Below are 25,132 nucleotides of genomic sequence, written 5' to 3' on the forward strand. Positions count from 1 at the left end.
AGACCAGATTGATGCCTCCTTGCACTATGCTGCCTCAGTCAGCACTTTGTACACGCTCCCTTATGCTTACATCCCTTTCTGTTGTAATTATTGGTCTCCACATTTCAGTTTCTCTTGACTAAGGACTTCTCAAAGCCAAGGACATCTCCTGCTTTATCTGTTCTTGTATCCTCAATGCTTTAACGTAGTGCTTATCACACAGAATAAATGCTTAGAACAGTGAGTTGAGTGAATGTTGCCTGGGAGTGGTTATGACAGAAATGAATAACCGGTTTATATTCTCAGACTCTCTGAGTGGACTCAAATGAAGGAAGAATAGATAGTAGGTCGATGGGTGATTATGTTACATCCTTTAAAAAGCTTTTTTTTTTTTTTTTAAAAAAACAAGTCTTTCTGAGGAAGTAGGTAAATGTTATCCTGCCTAGAGTTTATTGAATAAATCGCTAAATAACCTTTAAAGATATTTTCTAATACAATGGTGGTTTTCACTTTTAATACTAACATTAAGAGAGGTTGTTTATTGAATTCATAAATTGTACTAAGCTATATATAAAAACATATGTATATGTAAATTTACATATATAAATGCATATAGATTTATTCACAGCTGCGTGTTTCATCTTCATTTTACAGTGGGAGAAACTGAGGGCAAATAATTTGCCAGAGATTAAGCAGTGTAGACATAAACAGTGGTAGAACCAGTTCTTTCTTGAGTCCAGGACTCAGGCACTTAACTGAAATCCACACTGGATTTCAGTAACTCTTCTAATAACAAAATTTTCTTTGCCCCTTTAAAAGATGACTTAAAAGCTTATTTAAAGAAGTAAGTGAGGAGGCTCTTCGCAGACACTGTAAACTGTAAACTCGTCCTGTGTTTATTTTTTCCTCCTTTCTAAGACCATAAAGACTACAATTCTTTCCACTGTTAATTCCCTTTGGATTTTTAAACTAAAGAAATAAAACCTTTAAAACTACAGCAAAAATTCTACTCATTTCCCAGGCCCCTGTCTTCACTGGTTTTGTACAGCAATCTTCACCTACTCCACAACTAAGAGCTCAAACCATGATGAGAGAGACAATCCTGCGTTTTAAATAATGTACAGATGCATGGATTCAAGAGAGCCATTGGCTTTCCTGTAACTTGCTGAAGGCTCTGGTATGTTGACATTTATGTAACCCAGAACTAATAGTTTATCTTATTAGGAAAAATGGCAGTAGGACTTGGAGTTACTAAGGTATTACATTAGGGCTTGCTTCAATTTAAATTCTTCTTCCATTCAATAATGCTTTTGTTCCGGGCACCAGCAGTATCTGCACTGTTAGTCACTTTCTTTATATCCCTGTTGGACTTGATAGGTCAGCTCTGTTCCAGACTCAAATTTGAAAGCCATTTTTTTCTCCCTTCCTAACTTTAAAAGTCTCAAATGAATTATGAAATAAAATAAGTACCCAGGGATGAAAAACGTACTTTGCAAGTCTTTGTTTAAAAATAATTTTTACTATCCTTTTGGAGACTGTTCTATTCAGTTTCACTGGTTTAAAGATTTGAGAAAGACTCTTAAAGCATATGAAATGTATCCATGTGATCAAGAATGCTTACATGGATTTCTGAGTCTTTGCTAAAGAAAACTTTGGTATTAATAATACATATAAAATTATTCAGGTAAAATAAAAATAACCTCAAATTGATATTATTCAGGATTGGTATCAAGGGATCTTATTACTTAGCCATATAACATTTTTTTCCAGTGATAGTATCTGTAAAAGAACCATTCCTTCTTTCTGGTTTTTGCTTTGACTTTCCCAGTGATAACATGGATCTTCTGTGACTTACCATTATTGTTTCCAGGTTCCTAAGCGGCCTCTTCATTCTTGACATTTATCTCACATTTTTTTGGAGGGGGGGGGAATTACTCTAAACCCTTCCACCTGAAGCTCTCAGGTGGAAGAATGCTAAATCTTTCAAAATTATCTAAAGGTATTCTTTAATAACCCCTTTCAGGGAGAACAGTTACTTCATCGTGGTTGGAATTAACCATCTGTTCCAACTCCTGAAGTCCTGGAGCCACTAGGGTATGGAGTGTGGTTATGGCAGTTGCACCACCAGTGGTATGTGGTGGAAGGGATGTGTCTGGGCCAAAGATGTTTGACTCTAGTGTGGAAATCTGGCTTGTGGCAGCTGTTGTACATGCCCTGGCACTAATTATATGTTAGCAGGATCCTTCTGCAGTTTGGTGGTCAAATAAGACTTGTGCATGGGGTGAGAAGGGAAAACCGGGACAGAACAATGTGCTCTGAGTTTGGTGCCTGGGCTTTTTAACTAGCAGTGCTGCTGTCTCAGCTGTGACTGAGTGAGAAGTGGTCCTCCTCTTTGGGCCTCAGTGTATCCTTCAGTAAAACAAAGCAAAGATAATTGTTCTTCTGATGTCTTTCATCACTAATGTTCAGTAATTTTGTTGTTAAATATTTGCTGTCTTTAAAATGCATGTACCAGCTTTTGGAAGAATCTACGGTTATTCTTTCAAAGTGTTTTATTTACTATTGAAAGGTTAGCATCTGAAATGGCTAAGCCAAAGAGTTCCTCTGGGTTAAAGGTTTTATTTGTATATGATACAGCCAAACGTAATTTTACATTTTTCCCCCACTCTCTTTCATTTTTTCCCATTGCATTTTGGGTTTGTATATTCATAATAATAGTGGCTTTTAAAAATGATGGCTTCCTGTGGACTCTACTTGTTACCTGTTTAACTTTATCATAGTTTTCGGCAATGTTTGTATTATTAGCAGCTTGTAAAAGAGCTAGGAATTGAAATCTAGAGAACAGAATTGACCTGCTAGTGTCATACAGCCTACACAAGGCTATGGGACCCTGTAGCTAGTGAGTGATCAGATTGACCCCACAGCTAGTGAGTTACCAAGCTGGAGATCGACCCAAGGCTGTTTGACTTCAAAGACAGAGTTCTTAACTGGTAGTATTATTTTCAATCAAATATTTAGTACTTTCACTGTCAAATAAATTATTCCTTTATTTCCTCCTGGAAGTCTATAATTCTCTTTAAGTTTTCAGTCTCTTAGCTCATCATGTCTGTTGTTGGATGTCAGAAGCTTGAACTGGCATGGTTATGTTTCTACCATGAAGATCACCCCTAAGTCCTGTATGTATAGTCCTTTAGGAATTCCTTGCCCTGAATTAATATAACCATTGTGCTATTATATTATTTATTTTGCTTCTTTCTAAAAATATTTAATTATAACAGCAATTGTAGTAGAATCTTCTAGGGCTCTCTGCCTACCTCACTTTTAAACAAATATCCTTCTCTTTCAAGTAGCTCCTGATGAGGAGATTCAGCTGCCCCAACTGCCTGATTCATGGTGGACACCTGGCCCATGCCAGGATCATTCTGTCTTCTGTCCTGAGTATTTACAATTTGGAGCAAAGTGGTGTTAAATCCACGCCATGACTTCTTATAGAGATTCCTACTGTGTCCTACTTGCTGCTTTTCCTGGGTTTTGTTTCCACATTTGCTGTTTTGATTCAGGGAGATACCCCGGTACCTTTTTCATACATTCCCTTCTTTGGCTTAATGTAGGCCAAGTCAGTTTCTGTTGCTTGCAACTCAAAGAATATTAACTAACCCAGTAGTGATAAGGACATGGCAGGTGCCTTAGTATATTTAGGCTGCTATAATGAAAATACCATATCCTGGGTGGCTTATAAAAAGCAAACATTTATTTCTCACAGTTCTGGAACCTGGAAAGTCCAAGATCAAGGTGTCAGGATATTTGGTGTCTAGTGAGGGCCTACTTCCTAGGGTTCACAGGCTGCTGTTTTTTCACTGTGTCCTCACATGGTAGATAGGGTGAGGGAGAGACTGTATGACACTAGCAGGTCACTTCTGTTCTCCTACATAAGGGCACCATTCCCATTCATGAGGTCTCTACTCTCAGGATCTAATCACCTCCTAAGGATCCCACTTCTAAATACCATCACTGGTGATTAGGTTTCAACATATGAATTTTGGGGGGACCTAAACATTCAGGCTATAGAAGTAGGCATTCAAAAATTATTCTTGGAAAAAATATTTGTGGATGGCCTCCATAATGCGCCCACCTTCCATCATTTTTAACAGCTTTATTTAGGTATAACTCATGTGCCATAAAATTTATGCTTTAAAAGTATACAATTTGGTGATTTTTAGTATATTCATTTAAATTATTCTTATCACCTTCTCCCCCAAATCCCATACCCTTTAGTAGTCATCCCTTATTTCTCTCTCTCAGCAATAATCATTTTGATGTATTTTATTTTAGTTTTTTCTTGTCTATTCTTTACTTTTGTATAGTATGTTGGCCATAATTTTTATTTGTGGGATATGGTATATTCATTCACATTCATTCATATTCTCTCTCTGTGTATACATTATATATGTATATATATGTATAATATTAAAGATCATAGGATTTAATCTTTAATATATAATATTAAAGATCATTGTGTGGATACAGTAGTAATCTTACCTTCATATCAGAGAAAAAAATGAAGGTATAGGTCTTTGATTCTAGTTCATTAGTAAAATGGAAAAACTTAAGGAGTTTAAATAATTAGGTTACTTAGGAACCAATATATTCACATTTTCCCTATGTATTGTTGAAATTATAGTTTGTAAAATATGATTAATCTCAGACTCCTCATGGTTTTCTCAGTCACTTAAAATTTCATCGAGAGCACAGACATGCATACGGAAATGCTATTTAAAAGTAAAAATGAATAAAATAGTAAAATAAAATAGTACTGTCATTTCTGATGACTCTTTAAAGGTTCTCTCAGATTCTTTAAAATAATGATAACAAAAATAACTATAGAATTAAAATTCAGATATTTTGTAGCACTTAAAAATAAATAGCATATATAATAATATGTAATTATATATAATTTATTACATATAAGCATGAATTTTATATATAGTAAAATAGATATTGTTTATATATATAAAAAGTTTATTTATTTATACTTTCCTTTTCGACTTGAAAAGGAAACTTAAGTATATATGTCTGTCAAATAACACATAATTCAGTTAGGATTGAATGAATGAACTTTGTCTGCTTTATCTAGTATTGTCTTGTATTAAGGGGCATTACTTATAGTTTACTCAGATTTTATTAATCACACAAACTGACTTTTCAGTGTCTCCTTAGGACTATACTATAGTACTATTTTCATGATGTTTCTCTTACCCACATTCAGTTACCAAATAACCATTTCTTAAAGTAGTAATAGAGCTGAAACTTTTTTTTTGAGGTCTAGAGATGTGCTTCTCAAACCTTTATGTGCTACAGATTACCTGGTGGTCTTGCTATAATACACATTCTGATTCTGTAGGTTTGAGTGGGACCTGAGATTCCACCTTTCTTATGATCCCAGGTGATGCTGATGCTGCTGGTCCAAGGACTACATTATGAGTAGCATGGTCAGTTATCTTCCCTTCCTACGGGTGCAGTTACTCAAGAAGCAGAGAGGAATAGGAGAGTGTTTAGGAAGAATCTTTCCTCATGAAATCTCTGAATAGTAAGCATTAGAGTTTGGTTGAGCACACCATGTAGGTCAGAGTAGGAAAAAATCAGTCGTTCAATGCCTGCTACCCAGCTATTTAAAATGATATTAATTTAGGTTCTCTTGTTTTTAAAATACTTAGCTGCTTAGTACTTTTGTTAAATGAACATGTTGGGGGTGGTGAAGAGGAAGTAAAAGGGAAGGAAATTGCAATAAAGATTTTAAAATGTTATTTACATGAAATATTTGCTAAGCAATTAAAATGAGATAGAGGGTCTTCAAGATGTTGGAAAAGAGGGAGACAGAGCTCACCTTCTTCCACAGATACATAAAAAATACATCTACATATGGAATAATTCTCACAGAATACCTACTGAAGTCTGGCAGAAGAACTTGTGTAAGACAAGTAAAACTGCAAGAAAAACCTCTGCATAACCAGGTAGGAAGAATAAAAAAGAGAATTGGGATGGGACCTGCAACCTAGGGAGGGAGCGGTGAAAGAGGAAACATTCCCTCACCCTCACCCTTACCCTAGGAAGCCTCTCCATCAGTGGGAAGATCAACTGGGACAGAAAGGGTGCTTCAGAGGCTTGGAGGAGAGTGCAGCAACTGCTTTGCAGCAGACAAAATAGAGAGAAACCAGGACAGAGGATCCATGTAGTCCCCAGCCTGAATTGTGAGTCTGCTGGTGGGTGCTGAAACTCGGGCTTCAGAGAACAGACCTGGGGAGAAGACTGGGGTTGCCTCTGTGGAGATGACCTGAAGGGACTGGAGTATGGTACAGGCTGAAACTAGCAGTGTGCGCAAAGGAGCCCAGGTCTACCATAAAAAGCCTCATTTTTTGGGTGTGCAAGGGAAGGGGCAGACCCTGCCATAGCATGTTCCGGAAGGGTGCAACTGCTTAAGAGTTGACCCTAAGTGGAGGTGGGCTGAAATTGAGCTGCCAGTACCTTTGTAAACTGAGTTCCTGTAAACTGATGGCTGAGCAGAATATTGTTGCATGGCTCGGGCAGGTCTGGTGTTAACAGCGGATGTGCACACATGGAGGTGAGGCTGGGGTCAGAGCTGACCCTGTAGCCCACAGTGGATCCAGGTGTGCGACTGTGGTGGGTCTTGCTGCTTGACTTCAGTGGATCTGCGTTGGTGCCTTTGTGAGCAGCACTTGAGGGCATCAGGGCAGACTGCCTGCATTTCCGTGGCTGAAGTGGGACCAAGTGCAGCACCCAAAACAGTGTACTTTGTGAGCCTGCACAACAGTGACAGGTGACACCACAGAGTGTACTTCCTAGTGAGCAAATCCCATGGAGGTATACTTGGTGGCTTCTCTACCAGCAGAAATGCTCCAGTCCTGCCGACCTCACATCACATTCCATCCTCAGAAATGGATCTGGGGGCCTTTATTCCAATGACTGGTGAACAGACCCAGCCGTCGACAGGGCTGTGACAACCACAGAGCAAAGAGGAGACCCCACTCAACATCCAGTGAAAGCTCTGGTCACTGTAACACCAGTCACACCCACTATCAAGGGGATAGCAGCCAGCACACGTGGAGGAAAGATGTGACATCCATCCATACTAAAAACATCTCTTACAATAAAAATATTAGATGCATGCAGGCTACACAGGGGTTCTCCTACATAAAAACAACCCTTCAAGACCACAGTAGATAACTATTACTCCTAAATCACAGAGTCAGAGAAATATAAGTAAAATGAAGAAGCAGAGGAACAACACCCAACTAGAAGAATAAGAGAAATATGAAAGAACAAACAATGAAATAGATCTCTCCACTCTATCAGATTTTGAGTTCAAAAAGGAGATAATAAAAATACTGAAGGAATTAAGGGAGGCTATTGACAGAAATGCAGATTACTGTAAAAAGGAACTACAAACTATAAGGAGGAGCCAGATAAAAATCAGAAAGCTCAGTTTCAAAGATGAAAGCCAAGCTAAAGGCAATAAATAGCGTACCAAATAATGCAGAAAAATGAGTAAGTGATCTGGAAAATAGGATAATGGAAATCACATAGTCAGAACATCAGACAAAAAACAAATGAAAAAAAATAAAATCAATATAAGAGACTTATGGGATAATATAAGATGTGCTAATCTACACATAATAGGGGTCCCAGAAGGAGAAAAAAAAGAAGAGGGGGTCAAAAACGTATTTGAAGAAATGGCAGAAAACTTCTCAAACATAAAGAAGGAAACAGATATCCAGATATAGGTATCCATTCAAAGAAGATGAATCCAAGCAGACCTACATCGAGACATTATAATTAAAATGGCAAAAGTTAAAGAAAAATTCTAAAAGCAACAAGAGAAAAATAGTTACAAAGTTACAAGGGAACCACCATAAGGCTATCAGCTGATTTCTCTACAGAAATGTTGAAAGCCAGAAGAGACTGGCAAAATGTATCCAAAGTACTGAAAAAGTAAAAGCTGCAACCTAAGATACTCTACCCAGCAAGATTATCATGTAGAGTAGAAGGAGAGATAAAGAATTTCTCAGATGAGAAAATCTAAAAGACTACAGCAATACTAAACCTGTCCTGAGAGAAACATTGAAATTTCTTCTCTAAATAGAAAAGAAACAAAAATCTTTATGGAAGAGAAAATCAAAATTGGAAACAAAACAAGAACGACAATGAACAGCTAAAGAATATACATGAAGATGTGAAAGAGGACATCACAATCATAAAATGTGGGACAGGGGAGCTAGAAGATGTAGATTTCTTCTTCTTCTCCTCCCCCTCCTCCCCCTCCTCCCCCTCCTTCCCCTCCTCCTGTTTTTTTGTTTTTAGGAATGTGTTTGACCCTATATGATTACCCCCATAAAGCAAGTATAGTAGATATAGTAATGTGTTAACATACTTGAAAAACAGGGCAACCATAAATCAAAAACATAAAATACTGTCACAAAACCCAAAAAGAAAGGAACTCATGCATAAAACAAAGGAAAACCATCAACCACAAAAGGAAAAATGAAAAGAAAAAGAAGAAACAAAAAATACAAAATCAACTGGAAAGGAAGTTTTAAGTTGGCAATAAATCCCTACCTATCAATAGATCTTCCAGACAGAAAATTTATAAGACAACAAGGATCCTAAATGACACAATAGACAGTTAGACTTAATTGATATTTTCAGAACATTACATTAAAAAAAAAAAAACCCAGAATATATATTCCTTTCAAGTGCAAACGGAACATTCTCTAGGATAGATCACAAATTTGGACCCAAAACAAGCCTCAGCAAATTAAAGACAATGCAAAATATTTCAAGCTGTTTTTTTTTTTTTTTTACCACAACAGCATGAAACTAGAAATCAACCACAGAAAGAGAAATGAGAAAATAACAATTGCATGGAGACTAAGCAACATGCTACTAAAAAACCAATGGGTCAACAATGAAATCAAATAGGAAATTAAAAAATTACCTTGAGACAAATGACAATGAAAACTTAACTATAGAAAATATATGAGATGCAGCAAAAGCAGTCCTAAGAGGAAAGTTCATTGCAATACAGGTCTTTGTCAAAAAACAAGAAAATCTCAAATATGCAACTTAACTTATCACCTAAAATGATTAGAAAAAGAACAAACAAAGCCTAAAGTCAGCAGAAGGAAAGAAATAATAAAGATCACAGAGGAAATAAAATAGAGATTTAAAAAAATAGAAAAAATTTATAAAACTTAGAGCTGATTTTTTGAAAGAGTAAACAAAGTTGATAAACCTCTGGTCAGGCTCACCAAGAAAAAAAGGAAAAGGACACAACAGATAAGCAACAAAAGAGAAACAAATTACAACTGATATACAGAAGTACACAAAATGTAAGCGAATACTATGAACAATTATATGCCAACAAATTGGATCACCTAGAAGAAATGGACAAGTTTCTAGAAACATAAAGTCCACCAAAACTAAATCAAGAAGAAGTAAAGAAATAAATAATTTGAAAAGACCAATCACTAGAAGTGAAATAGAATCTGTAATAATAACTAAAAAAACTCCCTGCTAACTAAAGTTTAGGACCAGATAGCTTCCCTGGGGAATTTTTTTAACATACAAAAAAGAACTTACAGTGATTTTTATCAAACTCTTCCAAAGGACTGAAGAGGAGGGAGCACTCCCAAACTCATTCTATGAAACCATCACCCTAATATCAAAACCAGACAAAGATACTACCAAAAAAGAAAACTGTAGGCCAATATTGTTGATGAACATAAATGCAAAAATTCTTAACAAAATATTAGCAAACTGAATCAAACAACACATAAAAGAGATTATACACTACAGTCAAGTTGGATTCACTCCAGGGTCACAAGGATGGTTCAATATATGCAAATCAATCAATGTGATATTCCACATCAACAAAAGAAAAGATGAAAACCACATGGTCATCTCAATAGATGCAGAAAAAGCATTTGATAAAATTTAACATCCGTTCATGATAAAATCTCTTGCCAAAGTGGGTATAGAGGGAACATATTTCAACATAATAAAAGTTATTTACGACAGACCCACAACCAACACAATACTCAACGGTGAGAAGTTGAAAGCCTTCCCTCTAAAATCTAGAACAAGGATGCCTACTCTCACCAGTTATATTCAACGTAGTATTGGAAGTCCTACCCATAGCAATCAGACAAGAAAAAAATGAAAGGGATTAAAATCAGATGGGAAGAGGTAAAATTGTCACTATATGCTGGTGACATGATACAATATATAGAAAACACTAAAGACTCCATGTAAAAACTACTAGTGCTGATAAATGAATTCATCAAGGTAGCAGGATACAAGATTAACATACAGAAATCTGCTGCATTTCTTTACACTAACAATGAAATGTCAGAAAATGAAAGTAAAAAATGATGTTTTAATATCATATGAAATACTTAGGAATAAACCTGACAAAGGAAGTGAAAGACTTCTTTGTAGAGAACTATAAAACATTAATTAAGAAATGAGAGATGATTTAATGAATGGAAGGATGTTGCATGCTCTTGGATTAGAAGAATTAATATTTTTCAATGGCCATACTACCCAAAGCAATCTACAGTTTTAATGTGATCCCTTTGAAATTTCCCAGGACATTTTCTGCAGAACTAAAACAAATAATTCTAAAATCTATATGGAATCACAAAAGACCCATAATTGCCAAAGCAATCCTGAAGGAAAAGAATCCAGACTTCAGACAATTCTACAAAGCTACAGTAATCAGAACAGCGTGGTAGTGACACAAAAACAGACATGTGGATCAATGGAACAGAATAGAGAGCCCAGAAGTAAACCCACATACCTATATGGTCATTTAGTCTTTGACAAAGGAGGCAGGAGTATACAATGGAGAAAAGACATTCTGGTTGGCGAGTGGTACTGGAAAAGCTGGACAGCCACATGTAAATCATTAAAGTTAGAACACTGTATCACACTGTATACAAAAATAAACTAAAAATGGCTTAAAGACTTAAACATAAGATAGGACACCATAAATCTCCTAGAAAGGAAGATAAAACATTTTCTAACATAAATCATAGCAATGTTTTCCTAGGTCAGTCTACCAAGGCAATAGATATAAAAGCAAAAATAAGCAGATAGGACCTAATTAAACTTAAAAACTTTTGCACAGCAAAGTAAACCATAAAAAAAAAAAAAGAAAAGATAACCTACAGACTGGGAGAAAATATTTGCAAATGATGCGAGTGACAAGAGCTTAACTTCCAGAATATACAAACAGCTCATACAGCTCAATAACAAAACACAAACAACCCAATCAAAAATTGGGTCAAAGACCTAAACAGATGTCTCTCCAATGAAGGCGTACAGATGGCCAATAGGTACATGAAAAGATGCTCAGTATCGCTAATTATCAGAGAAATGCAAATCAAAACTACAATGAGGTGTCATCTCATACCTGTCAGAATGGCCATCATTAAATGGTCCACAAATAATAAATGCTGGAGAGGGTGTGGAGAAAAGGGAACCCTGCTACACTGTTGGTGGGAATGTAGTTTAGTGCATCTGCTATGGAAAGCAGTATGGAGAGTCCTTAAAAAACTAAAAGACTTACTATATGATTCAGCAATACTACTCCTGGACATATATCTGGAGGAAACTAATTCGAAAAGATGCATGCACCCCAATGTTCATAGCAGCACTGTTTACAATAGCCAAGACATGGAAACAACCTAAATGTCCATTGACAGATGACTGGATAAAGAAGCTGTGGTATATTTATACAGTGGAATACTACTCCTGTAAAAAAGAATGAAATAATGCCATTTACAGCAACATAAATGGACCTAGAGATTATCATACTAAATGAAGCAAATCAGAGAAAGACAAATATCATATATCATGTTATATCCCATATTATATGTGGGATCTAAAAAAATTACACGAACTTATTTACAAAATAGGAACAGACTCATAGACAGAAAACAAATTTATTGTTACCTAAGGGGAAAGTTATATATATATAAAACAATCACTATGCTGTACACCATAAACTAACACAATATTGTAAATCAACTGTACTTCAATAAAAAGTAAAATGAAAGAACTATACTCTAACTGCATGTTGACTATTAATAATGTAAAAATTCCAATTTTAATCATTGTTTCTATGATTGCATGTGTAGCGTTGCTTCTCTAATTACATTTAAAGATATTAATATTTCTTAAACTTGTATTTTTTTCCCCACTTGTAACAGGTTGTGCAATGTTAACATCAGGTGATGCAACTGTCCTTTAGGTGCTTATATATTACTGGGTAATAGTAGGGAAGGAAACCTGACCTTCAAAACAGAAATGTTTGGTATTCCCAAGAGCCCCGTATAGAGTTATTTATAGACCAGTTAATGGGAAATCAATTTTATCCGTCTTTGAGTTGGTCTTAAAACAACTGTTTTCTGTTTTCTCTTATTCAAAAAAATGCCAAAGTACTTATTAGCATTTTGTTTCCCACTGTTGCATGTATTTGATGATCACGATTTATGTTTATTGTGCTCATTTCTTTTCCCTGCCCAAATGGGAGGAGGAAGGAGAGACATTTTAATTCTGGGTCTCTAGCCACCAGCACTGTCTCAAGAGCAGTGATAACAGTGAACATTTATTGAGCACTCATGTACCAGGCCCTGTGCTTTATGCTTTATGGGAACTTGTTCATTTGATGAGCATCTTATGTGGTCTTTGTGCAAACCGTCTTAGTTACAATGATTCTTTTCTGTTTATGGATGAATAATTTGATGCTCAGAGTACTTAAGTAATTTGTCCAAGTGACATAGGCTGTCATAGATAGATGCATAATTCAAAACCCAGCTTATCACTACTGCTGTTGGAGGCCCAGACAAATTTGGTGATTTTTCCCCAGATCGTGTAATTAGTTAGTAGCAAAGCTGGAATTAGAACTTAAGTCCTTAACTCTCAGCTCACTACAATATTCCAGTACTGTGCCACCTTACAGTATTTGTCTGTAATGAAAACCAGAACTCCTTCTTGCTTACAAAAGCAACTGTCAAGAGGGCTTTCTCATGTATACTGTTCTTAGTATTATGAATCTTGGCAAAATGTCACATATTACCAACCAAAGTAGCTTCTACAGTTATCACTGACAGTGCATCTGTGTGAGGATCCCAGGATTCTGGTGCTTTGGTACTTAAAAAAAAATCACCTATCAATAATTTCTATTAGCTATGTGCTTATTTTACCCTAAAGGGGAAAGCCTAGTACCATATGCCTAAATACTAATTTTTTATACCTTTCTTAACAGAAGAATTCTCCCACAGCACACTTGGGCCATATGTTTTTAGCCAATGCATGCTGTTTGTCTTTTCACACACGTGATGCAGTCTATGGAAGGTTTGGAGCCACAAGGAGTGCTGCACATCCTGCACACAGGATTATGGAAAAAGGGATCAGAGAAACTGCCCTTAATATTTGATTAGGAACAAACTGTAAAATGATAAATAGGCAAATAAAGCCACAGCAGAAGTAGAACAGGCCAACTTGTCTGCAAAGAAATTCTGTTTTCTTTGAAAGAATTATGTAAAGCCCTTGCTTGAGAAGGAGTATGGATTTATTAAAAAGAAGTTCAAGACTTTTGGGTATAAGCCAATTCATATTTTTATATAGCTTAGAGACAGTTTTCATAGCAATGAAATCTTACACCACTTTATAGTACAAACCTTTATCATTTTCTGTTTTTTCCCCATAGTATGGAAAAGAGCTTAAGGTCACAGATTTTTTTCAAATCTGCCAGGAACTCATATTTTCCATGTTTTGGGGATAAGACATAGTAGATTCTAAACATCTGGCTAGTCCCTATTTAAATAATTGTGTGTTCTATGTGCATCATACATATATAATTGTATTTTCATTCTATTTACCTTTTTGTGTTTTAGACATTCTGAAATCTGGATTAGATTCTGACTCCAGTAGCTATTGGAAGTCACTCTCCTAAACATTGGCTAAAGCAAAGTATATTCCCCCCATCCCCTTTTCCACATAAACTCAAGTATGGCTTGGTTTCTTATATTTTCATTGTTCTCCTTTTTTCAAAATTAAGTGACTACGGGAGCATATAAGAGTTGTGCAAAATGAAGTGCTATAGTATTTTTAGAGCAGGGGAGACTTTAGAATTGGCTGGAGGAAACCTCAATTTTAGACCCTGGCCCATATTTGCTAACAATGTGATTGCAGTCAAATCCCTTAAGCCAGCCCAACTTATTCTTTTGTGACGTGGACATAGTGCTGGCAGCTTTGGAGCAGTATTGTCAGACAAGTGAGCTGGTGGACATGAGGAATTTTGAGTTTTGCGGGAGAGAGCAGGACAGAGTAGTCTGAGGTCAAGGCTACTCTTCCCACTCCTTTCCCCACCCCCACCTGCCTGTCTCTCCCAACCCCCAAACCTAATTACAGCAAAGCAAAGAGGAATGGAAACTGTTCTCCTTCATTGTTCTGTGCTAACCATTGGGTAAGACAGTTCCTCTTCTGGACCTCTCATCTTTCTGCTTATATTTCACTCACTATTTATTGAGTACCCATTATGTGCTAGAGTTGGGGATATGATACAAATTTGGTTCAGAACCTGCCCTCGAGAAGCTCACTTTCTCAATCTTTCTCTCTCTTTCTCGGAGATTTACCTTACTTTTTTTTGTAAGCACAGCAATATTTAGAAAGATATACTTTTACCTGACTGTTGAGTACTAGGAGGGCCTATCAGAAAATGTAGCCTGCCGTAACATGAGAAATAGAAATCGGTATGGCCTCATTTATTGTCTGAGACTTGGAATGAGGTGGACAGACATATCTTCAGCTCTATTCTGTTTACCTGTGTTTAATGGACAGACCAATGATACTAAACTTTTTTCCTTCTGTGGACTGGAGATGCGGCTAGCCTTTATTCTCCAGAGCACAGTTCAAAGTGCAATTAAGTGTAGGGTGGGGAAAAGATTAAAAAGAACTGGGTTAAAGGCCAGGTATTAGGATAAATGTGATGCATTCTATTTGCACTCCAACCAGAGTGACTGCAGAGAGTAGCCTAGATGCTTGTTGTCACAGCTGCTTTGCTTCCCTCATTGGTGTCCTCAGTGGTCAGCTGTGGAGAAGGGAGTTTGCCTGTTTAGCTTTGCTTCTTTGAGGACAACTGGAGAATGATCTCACAATCAGGATGGTAAGTAAAAAGCTTTCTGAATATTCATCCAGCCATAGACTCACTTTTGTGCTTGAGGGGAATTAGTTTTGTAACAGACAGCAGTTACTCCTGTGCTCTAAGTGCCACATGGATAGCAGCCTGATTGGGATCCAGGAATGAAGTTGATCACCTGGTGCTGTCCCATCCAGATGTAGATGAATGTTGAAATGGCTTCTCTCTCCTAATGTGCAGTGGAGTGGAAACAACAGAAGGAGTGGTTGAGGCTTTGGAAAGTTGAGACCACAGTGATGACTGGGAGATTCCAAAGAGATGGTCCTAGAACAAAGTCTTACCAGTTGCTGGTTTGTAGGTACTTGATGTGTATAACAAGCTGAAATGATACTTTTGATTATTGATCCAGTGAGGTTTAAGTGGCTGCCTTAAAAGTAATGTGCTTTCACAGTTGAGAAGTGGAAATTGATTGAATCTGAAGGAATTGAACAATCAAGGATGGCAGGAAACTGAAAACTGTGCACTTTTTTTTTTTTTTGAAGTCTTTTGACCCTTAGAGAAAGTGCTTTGGCCTTGCCAGAGTTTTCACTTATACTATTATAACCTGATCTTTTAGAGCTAGTTCTTAAAAAATTGAACTTGTCTTCTAATAGCTACACAGTAGCCGTTACTAATTGCAAGGACTTAGAAAGGAGGTCTCAGGAAATTATTCTTGGAGTGTCCCATGCTATTTAACTATTGGATGGGACAAGTGATGCAGAAGTGAAATGATTTAAGCTGTCTGTCATCCTCCCTGTAAGAGACACCACTGCTGTCTCCTTAGCTGTCAAAGCGGAGAGCCATCCCTTTTTGGTCTACTCTTAGGATTATTAGAATACATACCAGGATGGAGTCCAGGATTCCAGAAACTAAGATTCTGGCTTTAGTACTGTGTGTGTGCTCTTGGGTCTGTCACTTAACCTGCATGGATCTGATTTTCTCATTAGTGAAAAGAAGTTAACAAGCTGATCTTTAAGATCTCTTTGAGCTCTAAGAGTTCTTACTCCATGACATCAGCATGTCAGGTGGATTTTCTCTTTCAGAATGTAGATTTTTGTGCTGTTGTCACAGCAAAATACGCTAGCCTACGCTGATTGATATAACTGATTACTGTCTACTTGGTACTTTTTAGAGCTTTGTATGTATTAACTCACTTAATCCTAGAACAACCTTATGCAGTAGGATTATTAGTCTTACTTTGTTTTTCACAAATGAGGAAACTAAGATACAGAGAGAATATTTTTTCAATGGGTTATTTATTAAAAGTACTGTTATTATATTTTGAAATCATGTATGTTAAATATCCAACTAGAGATGTATATTTGACAAATAATTTATGAAACTTAGGAGTTGAGGGAGGGAAGGAATGAGAGAGAGAGAGATTGTTTAAAAATCCCTCCCCATCCTATGAGCAGAAGGATGATCATTGTTCTATAAGGTGCCTTCCTTTTGCTCAAGAATCCCTTTTTAGAAACAAAGAGATTCCTCCTTAATTTAAATATATTAAAAGGGAATGAAAACTAAATGATGTGGAAATTTTTGAACACTAAGTTTTAGATTGATCATCAGATTGTGTTTGGTCATGCTGAAGTCATTCGGTGACTAATAAAATGATTACTTGGAAAATAAATTTTGCTTCTAAATAAATGTACAACCTGGAAGTATCCATTATGACAACCTCTGAGTGATGAACAGCTTGGTAAGGGTGGCTAATTTTTAATTTTGAGAATTGCTATACCTGTCATAATTGCCTACCTATTTGCTCTCACTCCTCTTGTTCACCTCCCTACTCTTTTTTTTTAGCCATCCTGAAGTATTTGTGCCAATTTAGAGGTCAGATGATGCAGTGGTTCATGCAGAGGTGTTGGGGTCAGACTTCCTGGATGAACACCTGGCTGTGCCACTTACTAGCTGGGTAACTTAGTGCAGGTTACTTAACCATTCATCCGTTAAATGGAGATTATAACAGCAACTGTCTCACTGGGCAGTTGTGAAGGTTAAAGAAGCGTAGAACTGTGGCATGTGGCAGGGGCTACACAGATTTTTGCTGTTACTGTTCCTTAATAGATCTGGTCTGTCTTTGCTTCTGGGCTTTTATACTTTCTCTACTCTTTCCATCATTCCTCATGGGACTGACTCTCATTTATTCTTCAAAACATAGTTCAGTGGTAGCTCTTGGTTTGAGGTATTTTCTTACATGTCTCTAGCCTGGGTTACATCCTCTCTGCATTTTCAGCCACCTTGCTATGACTTCTCTTGTATTTCTATTATCAATTCACTTGTTCACATGGACTGGAAGCATGGACCATTTCTTTTCCTTTGTTTTCTTTTCTTTTTGATATTTCATATGTATGAGGAAGACACTGGGTAGTTGCATGTTGAATGGATAAATGGACTGATTCTCCTTTCTATTCCTCTCTCCCTCTCATTCTTCTTTTCTATTTCCTTTCCTTCCTTTCTACCAAACTTCCTCCTTCCTTTTGCTCTCAAACCTGGCACTTGATGCATTATATTAGATATTCCTCACAGGAATCCTGTGAGGTAGGTATTATGATTATCCCTGTTTTGCAGGTTTGGAAACAAAGAATCAGGGTAATAGGCACCTTGCTCATCCAAAGGGGCAGCCCCCTTTACAGAGTTATCTTCCGGTGTTGCAGTCTTTGCTTGAAGCATTTTGGCTTTTTTTTTTTTTTTTGGAACTCCCTTCTGGCTAGTTTATGAATCACATAAGAAAACCAATCTTATTTTTGGTCACTTTCAGAAAAGATGACTTCCAGTCTAAGCATCCTGATTCATCATGTTCGTCTCCACATAAACTTAAATTGTCTCAAAAATCCAAGCCACTTTCAAAGGATTAAGATTTGGCATTGTCAAGAATGTTTAAATGACCCGAAGACAGTTGCACACTCCCAAGGGGCTTGGCAGCAGCCATATCACTAAGCTGAAGACTGTTGATACTCATGTAGACTTTGTTTTGGTGTAGTTTAGGGATGGGCTGCTAGTGGAGGAAGGTCACATGACCTTATAATCCTACCTGATGTTTTCTGTGACAGCTTTATTGAGATATAATTTATGTATCATACATTTACCCATCTTAATGTAAAATTCACTGGGTTTTGGTGTATTCACAGTTTTGCAACCAAAACCACTAATTCCAGGACATTTTTATTATCCCCAAAAGAAACACCACACTCTTCAGTAGTCATCCTCTGTTTCCCCTTCCCAACACCCCTGACAGTCACCAATTTATTTTCTGTCAATGGATTTGCTAATTCTGGATTTTTCCTACCAATATAATTATATGACAGTGGTCTTTTTTGACTGGCTTCTTTCACATGGCATCTTGTTTTTAAGATTCATTCATGTTGCAGTGTACATCAGTATTTCATTGCTTTGTATATCTAAATAATACTTCATTGTATGCATGTATCATGTTTTATTTGCTCATTCATCAGTTGGTTGACATAGGTTATTTCCACTTTTTGGCTACTATGAATAATGCTTTTATGAATATTTGGATGTGAATCAACTATTGAATGGATAAATACAATGTAGTATGTCTCTATAATGGAATAATGCTCGTCTATAAAATCAATGAAATACTGATACATGCTACAACATGGATGAACCTTGTAAGTGAAAGAAACCACTTATTGCATAATTCCATTGTTGTGGAATGTCCAGAATAGGCAGATTCATAGAGAGAGAAAAATAAATTAGTGTTTGCTAGGGCCTTGGGGATAGGGAGGAGTGTGGGGAGTGACTGCTGAAGGCTACAGGATTTCTTTTGAGGATGATGAAAATGTTCTAAAATTTATTGTGTTTATGGTTGTACAACTTTGTGAATACACTAAAAACGGAATTTTGCACAAGGGTGAATTATGTTTTAAAAATTCATAATCAGTACATATATACCAATTGCTTACTCTGCATTCAGTACCCTGTGAGGCACTGTTGCACAGGACTTAGAAAGAGAGTGCTCGTTCCTTGTGCTCTAGGAGTTTCTCAGTGGATGTTCCTAAATATAAAGTTGAAGTGGATTCCGATAAAGAGTTTAGTCAGTGCATCACTCGATGCTAGTTTCTGGGTACAGACCACACTCAGAAAAATCTCAACTCCTCTGAGTGTCAGCTGTGGGAATTCAGAAAAATTTCCAAATGTGGACTGCTCCAATATTTATGTATGTATCTTAGACATGGTATTATCCATTACTTGCAATACTGTGAGTTCTTTGCAGGCAGAACCTATGTTTAATGTCCATCTTGATTCCCACGCTTAGCCTTGTGTCTGCCCTACGGACAGGAGAATGTGTTTGGTGAATGGATGAGTGACTATGTTTTGGAAGCCCCTTGGTTTGTTGCTAGGACGAAAATGCCTTCAGCTTATAGCTGCCTGCTCTCATCAGCCTAGGGGTTACTCCTGTGGAGAAAATGTTGCTGAATTCACCAACTGTCCTCATGCAAGGGTTTCTTTTCTCACAACTGATAACTATTTTGTTTCTCTGATACTTTCACTGATTTTGGTTAAAATGGTGACCTGGAATGATATGTGAGTACATGTGGAGTATTATGCTTTCCTCCCTGGTAATATACCCAAGACATTGGGTTTCTGGGTCAGTGAGATTTAGGAACACAAAAGAAGAAATAACCCTCACTTTTTTTTTTTAAATCATGCTTATCAGGCATCTCTGCTATAGATTCTGTGTAGCTTATTGGTCTTTACTGTAATATGAAATTGTTTTTTTTTTTTCTCTATGAAGATACTTTATGTTGATTAAGTTCTTTCTGTTAAATATCCTTCACTTGCACTGGACTTTTCTTTGTGTTGATTTTTGCTTCATTTTTTTTTTCATTTCCCATGCTGTTCAGTTACTGGATGCCAGAAGAACCAAGGTTTGTCCACTCTTTGCAGCTTGTTGTTTTGCTCTTCACAACCTCACCTCCTTGTGTGTGTGAGTGTGTCTGTCTCTGCATTTGTTCCCTTTTGCTTGCAGATGCAGTAATCCTGTTTACTAAACCTATTCACAGTTCTATTTGTAAAAATAAAGTCCTCGTTTGTGTCTACTTGTAATGGAAGCTATTATTTTTATTTTTAAATGGACATGCATTTATCACAGAAAATAACAGACAGTAAAATAAAGAAGACCTTAGGAAACGAGGAATACTGAGTCTGGAGCATTGTGGGTATAAAGAAGGTGTGTTTGTGAAAATTTCCCTCTAACCCTTTCCACTTCCTAAAATTGAAATGCTGTAGATGTATAATTTCCCTTGTGACTGATACTAATATACTGTTTCTGTGTATGTGTACATTTCTCTTCTCCTAAAACATTCAGAAAGCATCATTGAATTAATTCCCCCTCTCCATGTGCTGTCCCATGATTCTGAAGTCACCCTGGAGGACTTCTCGGCTGGCCCTCTGGACCTCATGATTAACATTCCATCTTCATAGTGTGGTAGCAGCAAATAGCACTTGGCACGTCCATTGACTTTTTTCTCCTTTCTCCTTTCCTGCTCCATCTTTCTCATCATAGCACCTGCAGTTGACAATCCAGGCACTTCAAGATGAGCTGCGAACCCAGAGAGACCTCAACCATCTCCTGCAGCAAGAGAGTGGCAACCGAGGAGCCGAGCACTTTACCATTGAACTGACCGAGGAGAACTTCCGGCGGCTCCAAGCTGAGCATGACAGGCAGGCTAAGGAGTTGTTCCTATTAAGGAAGACCTTGGAAGAAATGGAGTTGAGAATCGAAACGCAGAAACAGACCCTCAATGCCCGAGATGAGTCAATTAAAAAGCTCCTTGAGATGTTGCAAAGTAAAGGTTTGCCGTCCAAAAGTCTAGAGGATGACAATGAACGGACACGGCGGATGGCAGAAGCTGAGTCTCAAGTCAGCCACTTGGAAGTGATTTTAGACCAGAAAGAGAAGGAAAACATACATCTTAGAGAGGTAAGGACATTCACTCTATTTCCCCAAAGCTGTATTTTACAAGTTAAAATATGTTAAATATGTTATCAAGTTATTTTCACAGGTTGGAAGTTATCTACAGTCTTAACAAAATTCCCTTTGTCATCTGTTTTATAATCTTCTGTCTGTTTATCACCTTTAAACTGGAATTTTTCATTAGTCTCTTTTTAACTCTGCTTACTGCACATATGTTCCATTATTACTCAATATGTTTTCAGGATCCAAGTGTATGCAGCACATGTCCATTCTAAGGTGGTTTACAGTTGCTTTCCTACAGATCTCCATTGTTTCAGGGCCTTTTAAGTACAGTACTGTTTAAGTTTAGACGTTTATCAAATATTCTCTTTTTAAAGGAGAAAAATAAATTGGTGATTAGCAAAACAATGAACCTAAATACTTTTATAGCTGAATTGGGGGTGGGAATTTCAGAAGGTAAAGTGTAAGGATATTTCTGGAAAATACGGTAAAATGTACAGACCAATTTTGGACATTTAGATAATCTTTGTCTGCATTTACATTCATGTAGGACAGAGTGTTCCAGGTTTTTTGAGTATGTGTTTTGCATTTAGTAAATTAAATCATTTGAAGTCCCTCAGAGGCAGCTTTTTTGGCTTGCCACCACCATTGAATGCTGGGATGCTCAGATATCTGAGAATATGCGATTGGATAAATCTTAGAAAGAATGTGGGTGACAGCCGAGGTTTGAAATTTTTACAGAGTTCCTTGCCGCTGTGGTGGATATGGATCTCAAAAGTACCATGAGGCAAAATGCTGTGGCAGACACAGATTACACAGAAAGTAGGAAGCAATAGAATCACATTAAGTATGTTTTCAAAATATTCTACAGTCATAAATAAAAATTCTAAAAGATATTTGCTTCCAGACCAAACTAGATTTCTTGGTATTATATACCTTTTTGGATGGGCAGCCCTTCCAGTGAGTCACTTGTTTGAGTGTTCAGAAAGCATGGCTTCCATGTTGGGACTTACTAATGCCAATGCTTCCAGGAGTTTTCTTTGATATAGATTGTTGTATCTTCAAACTGAATATCCTCCATGCTTATTCTCCTTTGTTTCTTTTTTATGAGACCTTAGCAATGTGTTTGGGAAATCACATGATTTGGTTTCACATTGAGATAAAGGTATGTTTTGTTGGGCCTTCCCATCCATTCTCCAAGAGAGTGAATGTGGTGGGAAGACTTCTGGGATGGCCCCAATGATCCTATCTTTTGGAATTCATATGCTTATGTCCCCCTTGAATATAGTCTGAACCTAGTGATTTGCTCCCAAATAATAGAATGGCAAAAGTAATGCGATGCCAAGGTCACTTGCATGATTAGGTTACAGAAGACTGCTACTTTCATCTTGTTAGCAGACTGTGCTGCCTTTTCAACTTGCATGATTTGATGAAGCAAGCTGCCGTGTGGGAGAGGCCCTGAGTTAAGGAACTGAGGGCAGCCTCTAGCTGACACCCAGTGAGGAGCTGGGACCCTCAAACAGCCACAAAGAACTGAAAACTGCCAGCAATCACTTAGTAAACTTGAAAGTGGATCTTTTCCCTGTCAAATCTTTCGGTGAGATGACAGGTCCTGGGCTGACAACTTGATTGCAGGCTTCTGAGAGGCTGTGAAGCAGAGGACCCAGCTGAACTGTGCCTGGACTCCTGATCCACAGAGACTGTGAGATAGTAAATGTGTGTTGTTTTAAGCTCCTGAGTTTTGGGGTAATTTGTTACATGGCAATAAATAGCTAATACTGTAGAGTGGAAACTAATCTCTTCCTGCCTTACTCCTTACTCCATAGACTTTCCATTTAGTTTATGGAAGAGAAGCAATAACCACCAGCATGTTATTATTGCATGTTGAGAGTCTGTGGATTTTGAAATTTTAGTTGTGTTATCTCAAAACTCTGATTGTTTGAAAAAAGATGCTGTTTTATTTTGAGTGCCAAGAGATCATGACGCATGTATAGCAAGGCTGTGTTACGAGAGAAAACTCCATCTGCAGCACTGACCTTCACTCCATCTTGTGGTCTTATGGTCAGGGTAGAGTCACTCTTCTTCTCTTATTAGATTCTGCTCATTGGTACCATTTAATAGATGGTGCCTTGATTCTATTGTGTGGATGCCTCCACTTAAATAAATCTAAACACAATTCAATTTCTGTTTTATGAGATTAGTTGGTCCTCACAGTGGTCTGGCATGAATATACGTCATGTTTAGAGCCTTACACATCAGTCTAAGAGTCTACAGAGAGTGGTACAGAAAATGCAGACGAGCACATCCAGCTAATTTTCTTGAGCATCAGACCAAAGTCAGTGGATAGCTCTTATTTTGGCTCATCAAGAAGGGAGAATGTGGGAAAGGTGTCTATATAAAAACTAATTTTAAACTTGAACTCAACGAGCAAGATTTGGAGGCCTGAGAGAACCCTTCCAAAGATTATACTGGCGTGTGAGAGCCATTTGTTACATTTCCAGGAATTTTGTGAGCCTGCTTTTAAACCATTAGCAGTTTGAAATTTGTGATGGGAGCATTTGCACCATGGAAATCAGCAAATGCTACTCTCAGGGTCTACTGCCCACTTCGCCCCAGCCCTGAAAGTCTGTTTACCAACACACTTCTGAATAAGTGCTGTGAAATGTTTACCCACAATACAGCAGGAAGAGACAAGTTAAATAGTGCAAGAATTATGATTATGAATGCATCAACTACTCATTGTTCATCAAACATTTTCGTAACAGCATGTGGATAGGTGCTTAAGTGTCAGGTGCTATGAATAGTGCTTTACATTGATTCACATTTAATTCTTACAGCCACCACATTTGTTCATTCTTTTATTCATTCATTCATACATCCATCCACTCATCCATTTCATGAATACTTCCTGAGGGTCTATTTTGGGATAGAGTAATGATAAGTGATAAAGTTTGACTTCATGATGCTTATATTTTATTGGGATACAATAGATAACAGTTAAATAGAGAAGTATCAGGAAGAAAGAAGAAGATGAAGTACTGGTGACCTGTGTGGGGACAACTTCGTATTGGATACTCAGGGAAGGCCTCTTGGAGGGGGTGACATAGTGAACTTGAATGACAAAAAAGAACCAGCCATGTAAGGCTCTCAGAAAACTGTTTCAGTTAGATGGAAAGACCCATGCCTAGGAGATAGGTGCTATTATTTTGCCTATTTTGCCTAGGTAACTAAGGGACAAGGACATCAAAAAGCTTGCCCAGTGTCCTACAGCTATTAGTGGTAAAGCTGGTATTTGAATCAGTCTGCCTCCAGAGCCTCAACTCTTAAACCACTTCCTTGTATCCCTTTTAGAAGAGTATTTCCCAAAGTGTGCTCTGCAGGACAGCCATTTTGTGGGATGTTGATATATGTTATGAGAGAAAAAGGGCGGCACAGCCAAATGAACTTTGAAAAATGTTGAATTCTATAGAGCTTACTGCAGGACTCTCAGACTCTTTAATTTGCAAATATTCATCAGTCATTTATTTCTGAGAAGAGGACTGGGGAAGGCAGAGCCTCTCAAATTGATTTGATTTACAACATCTTGTTGCACTGATGTTCTTCGTAAAACACTTTGGAAAAATGCTATGCTAGAAAATAAAAATTGTGCTTTTAATTTGTGACCTACAAAATATATAATAATATACAAATAGTTGTTTCCCATGGCCAAAAAACTGGGTAATTTCCTCCATTAGTTATTCTAGAAGGCAGAGTTTATTGTAAGCTGTTTCCATATTCTCTACTGAGTTTTAGAATGTTTGTTCTCCTGTCAGGGTATTTTTTTTTTTTTTTTAGTGGAAAAATGTGGCTGATTGCTTTTGGTATTAAACCAGTAAGAGTAAACCAGCTTAAATAAAGAAGTTCCCTGACCTTTGTTAATTTAAATGAATCTAAAACAGGATTTAAAATATACT

The 25,132-nt window shown here is 37.2% G+C and overlaps 1 protein-coding gene across 3 annotated transcripts in view; it reads left to right on the top strand.

Moving 5' to 3' along the window:
• The window catches only part of ERC2 (ELKS/RAB6-interacting/CAST family member 2), an 875,964-nt gene that overhangs the window by 133,230 nt on the left and 717,602 nt on the right, over positions 1–25,132 (top strand). For all 3 annotated transcript variants that reach the window (XR_012499973.1, XR_012499974.1, XM_074344641.1), the window contains exon 3: positions 20,769–21,185. Coding sequence is in view for 1 of the 3 variants with exons in the window: in XM_074344641.1 (XP_074200742.1) it covers positions 20,769–21,185 (417 nt within the window). In the remaining 2 variants the exon portion in view is untranslated. The remainder of the gene's footprint in view (positions 1–20,768; positions 21,186–25,132) is intronic.

Source organism: Camelus bactrianus, chromosome 17 (assembly GCF_048773025.1).
Source record: "Camelus bactrianus isolate YW-2024 breed Bactrian camel chromosome 17, ASM4877302v1, whole genome shotgun sequence".
Taxonomy (NCBI): Eukaryota; Metazoa; Chordata; class Mammalia; order Artiodactyla; family Camelidae; genus Camelus; species Camelus bactrianus.